This window comes from Pygoscelis adeliae, unplaced genomic scaffold, assembly GCF_000699105.1.
Source record: "Pygoscelis adeliae isolate BGI_AS28 unplaced genomic scaffold, ASM69910v1 Scaffold94, whole genome shotgun sequence".
NCBI lineage: Eukaryota > Metazoa > Chordata > Aves > Sphenisciformes > Spheniscidae > Pygoscelis > Pygoscelis adeliae.
In genome coordinates this window covers 1856160-1863719 of record NW_008824547.1, presented here as the reverse complement: position 1 = coordinate 1863719, position 7560 = coordinate 1856160, and the positions used below count along the sequence as shown (strand labels likewise).

Here is a 7560-nt window from a genome sequence, read left to right as displayed (position 1 = left end):
ATGCTGTTGCTGCTTCCCTGTGAAATCCCAGCAAATTAAATTCCAGCAAAAATAATGGAGAGAAAAGGTGATGCTGAAATAAAAAAGGAGGGAGATGATACCCGAAGGTCTGAATGGAACTAAATAGCATTCTTTCCATCTTTTCTTTATTTAGCTTCAATTTTTATATTTAAATTGAGCAGGATCTAGCTGAAATGGGGTTAGTTCTGATGGACAATGCCTATTCAACGTAACTGGGGCTTATTCACAAGCCTTAACACCGGCTTTAACTACAGCGAGAAAGAAATGAGCTTCCTATTCATTTTGCTTGCACCTCAGCTCCACTATCTTCCTAAACAGATTTTGGATTTCCAAGTGGTTTTTAACAAATGGGAACAGCAGAAAATTTTCCTGGGGGTCCCCAAGGCTCTCAAAATGTTTGCAGAAGCAAAGTTTTCACCTTTCCCCACTAGCAAGGGCTATGGGGTTTATCCGGGGAGAAGTGTTCAAATCAGCAGACGCTCTCAGTTGGGTATCACAGGCAGAACAATGCAGAAATAAAGTGATTTTCCATCTTTAGTATTGTGTTTATGGCAGGGGATGATGCTTAAGTCACAGCTAAGGCCAAAATCCCCTGGGATGTGCTGTTCTCTGGTGGGAGCTGATGGAGCCATGCCCAGGGCCCAGCTGGAGGACCACGTTATAGGCTTCATTTTCTGCTTCGCATCAGCCAGGAGCTGTTGGTTCCCAGGCTGTAAAGTGGCGGACGAGAGGTTTTGCTGTTGCTACTCCTCCCATGGTTGGAGAGATGTACCCGGTGGCAGTACAGCGTCCATCAGGGCTCGGCATCCACCCCTGGGGACATCTGTGCAAGCCCTGGTCCTTGTCCCCGTCCTCTCTGCAGGACGCAGGGCTGATGTGATGAGGAGAAGTGGGATCGTGTCATTTTGTCCCCTTCTGAACCAAACGTCATCGCTTCTCCTCCGTGGGCACGCAGTTTGCAGGTGAAGGTACTGCTCACCCCAAGGTCAGCCCTCTGGCACCCACCCGCCTGCTCGAAGTCCCTGGGGAGGGGTGAGAGCAAAGGGGCCAGTGGTGGGAAGCTGTGCACCAGCCTCTGCAGCCTCCGGTGCAGGGGAGGCAGGGGAGAGCGCGGCGTCGGTCCTGGCCGCAGGCAGGGACTGCCGGCCGCAGGCAGGGGCTGCCCGCTCGCTGCTCACCCTGCTCGGGAGATGCAGAGAGGAGAGGGAGGAGGGAAAGAAAAGCCCCTAAATGTCAGCAGCAGATGAAGGGTGTTGGAAAATTTAATCTTCCAACTTTCTCAACTAATGTGACATTTGGATTTTCTCCCGATAAGCTATCAGCCCCAGAAGTTTCTTTCTTTTGCCTTTTTTCTTTTTCTTTTTTTTTTTTCCCCTTCTTCTTTCCTCTGGCTGGTAATTTAAAAATAAATAGTCTAGAAAGATCTCTAAACAGTACCTTTGGCAAAGATTAAAAAAAGCGAAGGGGGATAGGGGAGCAGGCTGGCGGGAGAGGCTGATTGTTATTTATAACCTGGGCTGCTATAAAAGCAGGAACGTGGCTGAAGAACACACCGTCTCCCTCCCTGGCATTAAATTGTCACATTTCAGGAAAAGCTGAGATATTTAAGAAGGAGAAAGGCCCTTTTGTGTGGGCTTGGAGTTTCTCAGCTGTGTGCCTTGGAGCTTGCTGAGGGGGCAGAGGGCAGGACCGCGGCCCCAGGGGTGGGCTCAGCCCCTCTGCTCAGCCTACCCTGCTTGCCCCGAGAGCTGGCACAGGGCAGCGGTGGGTTTGCGGTTAAGGGAAAAAAACTCCTTCTGAATTTGGGGAAAAAAAGGGGGGTTTGACGTTTCCTCGGACTCCCCAGATGGGGTGGAGTGCTTTGTTTGGATGGTTTCAAAATGTTTCTGTCTCAGAAGAAGGCTCCCCCAGGACAGCTTGCGCAGGGAGAGCGGGAACGCGTGCTGTTCAGATCTGAGAGCTGGCCCTTTCTTGCAAAAAAAAAAAAAGGCATTTTCTAGCAACAACAACAAAACACTTCTGCCAAGGAGCCCCTGGGTCCCGCCGCAAGGCGATGCTGCCGGTGGGTGCTGTGCAGGCGCAGCCAGGGGCTTTTCCGGGCAGGAAGGCGCGCCCCCCCCACCCAGAGCCCCGGGAGGAGGACAAGTACGTGCTGTCACCACTCTTCTCCCTGGCTTCTCGCGTGACCTTGGGCAAATGGTCCCATGCCCTGGGACTCATTTCGCCTCACCTGCAAAGGACAGCAATGAACCCCCCCCACCTTTGCAAAGGCTTTGAGGCTTGCAGGTGAATTGAGCCACACATCCCGTTTATATTCATTATTAGTAGTAATCACAGCATGTCGATATGAATATTTCGCTGGCTTTTCCGGACTTAACATGGATGGGTGCCCCTGGGAAATTTAAAAGGATGTGTTGGGATCTCGGTGCGATATATTCTTGATCGGGCGTGTGAGGGGCAGGATGTGGGATGCAGGGATGCTGTTGGGGTGATGCGGCTCGCAGGAGCTCTGCTGGTGCCGAGGGTACCAGGAGGAGCACCGCGGGGGAAGACTGCGCCTACCCGGCGCGTCCGGAGCTGCGAAACCCCAGCTGGCATCCTGGAGCTGCCACCTGCGCCGCTAGCCGGATCAGCCCTGCGTTTGTCATCGGTGCTACCATTTAAGCAGTCATCATTAGCTGTGATGGCTCGTTCCCATGGAGATGAGCAATGAACGGGGGTGTCTGCTTCCATGGGAGCTGCCTGGCCGAGGCATCACCGCTGTGCCGGGTCACATCCCCGGCTTGATCTGCAGCTCCAAACCCCATCACCGGTGGGGACCCCCCCGAGTCCTTGTGCCCATGGGCAGGCTGGCTCTTCTCAGCCAGCACCAGCCTGGATGTGATGGAGGGCAGGTACTTGCTGAGAGCGTGGCAGCCTCCAGCAAAGCTGTTGGGTGGTGCCACTGGTGCTCACTGGGTGCTGGGGCATCTCTGGGTTTTGCCCCCTGTCCGTCATTTTGGGAGACTCAAGAGAAAATGTTGTGACTGGCAACCCAGCTGCTATAGCACTGAAGATGGCAAAAGCTCTCGGCGCGTGATGACTTGCTGAAGCAATAAATATGTATAATATTTATATATTGCTATGGAGTCGATTTCTAATGGTGTGTAGCAAATAATATATTCAAACTGTAGCATCTATTTGTGTTATGTTGTACATATTGTAACAGATAAATAGATGTTTCCAAGTTCTTTTGAAATGTAATGATGAGAAATGCTGCAAAATCTGGCTGGGGGCCTGCCGAGATGCTCGCAGTTAAACCGGTGTAAATCCAGGAGAACTTGAATCTTCATCTCCTTTGCTCTAATATAAATTTAACACAGAATTTCTTCCTCCTCCACCTTCCCAAGGTGGCTCCTTGTAGCCCCAGCCTAGCACCGAGATGCTCCCATCCCTGCCTGGGCTGGTGACGGCTTTGCCTGCCTTCATCTGGGTGGAAATGACCCCATTTCAGGGGCCAAATTCAGCCTGGCTTAAACAGGAATAACTCGGTTGTGGTCAGGAGATTTATGGGTAAAGGAAACGTAGTTTGGATAACACCAGCTCTTTCCGTGGGTCTGTTTGCCATATAGGTGTCGGTGATGCATGAAGTGTCCTACGTATAGATAGCTGTATACTTGTCTCGAGATCTATACATATGCCTCTTTACAGCTACATGAATGAGAGCAGCCAGACAGCGCCGAACCTGGCAGAATACAAATTAGCCCCTCAGAAGTGGGTGATATAATGGAATAATGATAAACAGAGGGGCGGTGATTATATACAGTAGTTCCAGCTCTGGTGAAGTGGGGAATAACCATGCCAGTGTGGGGGAAATAGGGAGGGTTGGATTTTCTCGGCTGCCGGTAGTGGCGGGAGCAGCGGATGGGCTGGACCTGGGCAGGATCCCCCGTCGGTCTGAGATGGGGAGGGACAGGGAGGTGTCACCAGGACTTTGCTGAGCTCAGGAAAAGAAATTTTTAGTGTCAAAGCAGAGTTTTTGGTGCTGCAGGTGTCCTCGGGGCCACAGCTTTATCCCATCTAAAGCCTGTTTTCAGCAGATGCCTCTAAATCACCATCTAGTGCTGAGAGAGGTTGGCAGGGGCGACCTATTGTGTGTGCAACCGCTTTCCCCCAGAGACCTGAATCCGACATTGATGGCAGGCTTGGGGCCGGATCCGCTTTCCGGATAGCCCCTGGCCCAGCACGCAGCCAGGGTGCCAGCTCTGCTGCGGCATTGCGGCTTTGCAGGGGGTCCGGCAATCAGTTTTGTGCCTTTTCTCTGGATTTACGTGAAATTGAGAGCATAATCTGGATTTTGATCTTGGCGACGTGGCTCAGGGGAGGTGGGGACAGTCCCTGCCTGCCTCCCGTTTGGCTACTGCGGCTGTAATTGAGTTCAGCATCTTTCTGGATGGCTGGAGCTCCAGCACCAGGATCGGCTCAGCAGCGTGTTTACACTCGCAATCCATCGTCTGGAATTAAAGCCCAAACCTCGCATATCAATCCTGTTATTCTCCCGAGCTGTGGCGAATGGTTTGGCCACCCCTCACAATGTCAGGGGAATGTCACTGCCTCGGTGGCCGGCCAGAGCTGGCGCAGGTGAGGTGGCATCTCTCTGCATCGTCTGTGAAGGGGAAACAGGGGGGAGGCCAGGATGGGTGTTAAACGAGCTTCATAGATTTCCCAAATACATCATTTGCCTTTAAATATATGGCTTTTCCCATGAGAAATTCAGATCTTTTGTCCCTTGGGTTTTGTTGAGAGGAGCCTGGCCGGTGGGAAAGCTGCGTGCGCTGGGCCATCAAGGACAGCAGGATGGGACCATCCCCTACCCCTTATCCCCGCTGGTGCCGGGGTGCTTTGCCGCAGGACGGCGTGGGGCATCCCTCCGGGCGGCCATCCCTGGCACGGCACTGCACGAGCCCTGCCTGGAGCTGCTCACGCTTCCAGTCACGTCCGCTGTCATTTCTCCGGGGCTGATCTCTGCTACCGCAATCAGATGGCCTTACAGGGGCTCCAAGATAGGCACTTCACTCGGGGGGAGGCACAAAGGGAGAGGCACTGAGCTGCTTCTCAAGGGGAATTTGCTGGGTGGCGCGGCGGCTCCTGCTCTCCTGCACACACCCCCCGCCCCTTCTGCTCCCGCAGCCGGGGCCATGGGAGGGCGGCTGGAGCCATCCTGTGCCCCAGCTCGGGCTTGGCATGTCCTTGCCCCTGTGTTGCCTGTTCCTGCCCGCAGACGGGGGAGGCAGCTCTGCATTTGGCCCCTCTTCAGCAGAGTTGTAGCTCGGGGGGCACAAAGGGCAGATGCTGCGGCAGCATCCTCCTCCTCCCCATCCTTAGCATCTCACAGCCAGCTGCAAACAGCCTTCCCCGGCCACTGGGCTCGTGGCAGGGACATGACAGCCTGGAGCCAGCACTTTCTCCCGGGTTTCTTTGCTCCCAGCGGGATGGCAAAGGCGATTTCCCCAGCTCTGTAGCAAGGCCACCCCCTTCTTCCCGCTTCCCCGTGTGGCCCTGCGCCTCGGCTCCAACCCTGTCCCCCTGCCTGCAGCCACTGGCTGTCCTGCCTGCACCGGCTCAGCCCCCTTGCCGGAGGGGTTTTACCCCCGCGCCATACTGGCAGAAGGACCCCAGGAAGGGAGAGGAGGGCTGGGAAGGCGAGGGAGCGTGCTCCAGCGCCGGCAGTGGGGAATTCGCCGTCTCTCCACCATAATTAAATATTGTTTGCATTGCTTATTGACAGAGTGCTAAGCTGCACTCCGTTTTAATTTGTTCTTTGATAGTTGCCTTTTGCTGCTAATTGATTTTCAAGGCTTTTTTTTGGTTTGGGTTTTTTTTTTGTCTGATTTAATACCTGCCGTGCTACAAAAGCTGGAGAGGCAAGGGTAACCAGCGCTCGCCTTCGTGCACACCCGTTCCTGACACCCACTCCCCTGTGCCACCGGTGCTGGCACGGGCTGTGGGCCAAATGCGGCACAAGAGCCGTCATTGCCAGTCTCCGCGGGGGGATATTTGGTGATGGGCTTTGGGCAGCGGCATTCCCGGCGTGTGTCCAGGGCTGGCACCCCCAGGTGACCCCGTGTGCTCTGCTCCTTCCCCAGGATGATCCCGATGGAGAAGAGATCGAGAGGGAGAAGTCCAACTCATTGAAGCTGGAGTTCACCGATGACGCCAACTTCAAGACCAAGGTTAACTATTCGTACGCTGCCGTGCAGATCCCCACGGACATCTACAAAGGCTGTGAGTGCCCCTCCTCACCTGATCCGCTCCGCTCCGCTCTGCCCTGCCAGGCCGGGCTCAGCCTCCACCTCTCCTGCTCAGGGTGCTGCAGCCCCGGGGACCGTCACTCCCGGGGTGCCCCAGCTGGGTCTTGGTGCCAGGGCAGGCTGGTGCCCAGCCGGGTGGGCACTGAGCAGAGGCAGAGTCACCGTGTCAGGACAGAGGTGACAACGTGTCCCTCCCCAGGGACCCTCAAGATCTTAGCATGGGCCAAAGAGGCAAATCAGGGGTTAGGGGTTATTAGGAAGGGATGGAGAGCAAAGGAGAAATGGTAATTATGGCACAGGGTAGAGCTCGGCTGTGCCCACGTGGCTGTGATCCTCCCCGGAGAAGAACTCAGCAAAGCTCAAGGAGGTTCAAAGCGGGAGCTGGAGGCGATCAGAGGCACCGAGCAGCTCTGTGCAGGAGCAATTACGGAGACGGCAACTCCCTGCTCATAGAAGGGAGCGAGACAGGGCTGGGGGGCGGGAGGGGGCGAAGCAGGGATGCTTCCTCACTGGCTTCGGGCTGCTTGGGGCTGAGGTTATGAAAAGGGAGGGGGAGCAGCCGAAATCCTGCAGGAAGGCCGCGAGGGCGATTGCAGGACAGTGCGATGCCGCCCTGGGGCAGCCCCCCGCGGCCAGGAGTGTGCAGGGGGTGTCAGCCCCGTGGCCGTTCCCCTGCGGCTGCCGGAGGGCACGGGCTGCTCCAGAAAGGTGGCCCGGGTCGGTGGGCCTGCCCGGGAGCGGGCAGGGAGGGAGGGATGGACGGATGGGTAGACGGACAGATGGGATAGGACGTACCACACCAGCTTTCAGTCCCCGCCGAGAGGCGACACAGTCCCTGAGCTTCCAGAGCTCTCTCCTACCTCACCCTGCCGCGGTGGCACATGGTGACAGTCGGTCTCCATTTCCCTCTAGTGGCTGCTCTGCAGCCAAGCTGGGGACCGCTCTCGGCTGGAGACCATCCTCCAGCACCTGCAGGCCACATCCTGCGCCCAGCCCCAGACCCTGCTGTTGGGGGGTACCCCTCGTCTCCCTGCACCACTGACGGCACCACTGTCCCCCCGCACCCCCTTGTCTCGGTGGCACTTGCCGAGGGCTCCCAGGTGGTCACGGCGGTGACAGCTCACGTTCCTGCCCTGGGCGGCGCTTTCCCGGTACATGGCCTCGTTACCGTCACGGCTGTGCTCAGAGCCGCATCGGTGCGACAATTTCACCGTGGCGGCGGCAGGGGATTAGAAAATTTCAATTAGTT

The 7560-nt window shown here is 56.0% G+C and overlaps 1 protein-coding gene across 1 annotated transcript in view; it reads left to right on the top strand.

Annotated features, from left to right (window-relative positions):
* The window catches only part of CACNA2D2 (calcium channel, voltage-dependent, alpha 2/delta subunit 2), a 207819-nt gene that overhangs the window by 171910 nt on the left and 28349 nt on the right, over nucleotides 1-7560 (top strand). The window contains exon 4 of the mRNA XM_009321864.1: nucleotides 6147-6285. Within this exon, the coding sequence (XP_009320139.1) occupies nucleotides 6147-6285 (139 nt within the window). The remainder of the gene's footprint in view (nucleotides 1-6146; nucleotides 6286-7560) is intronic.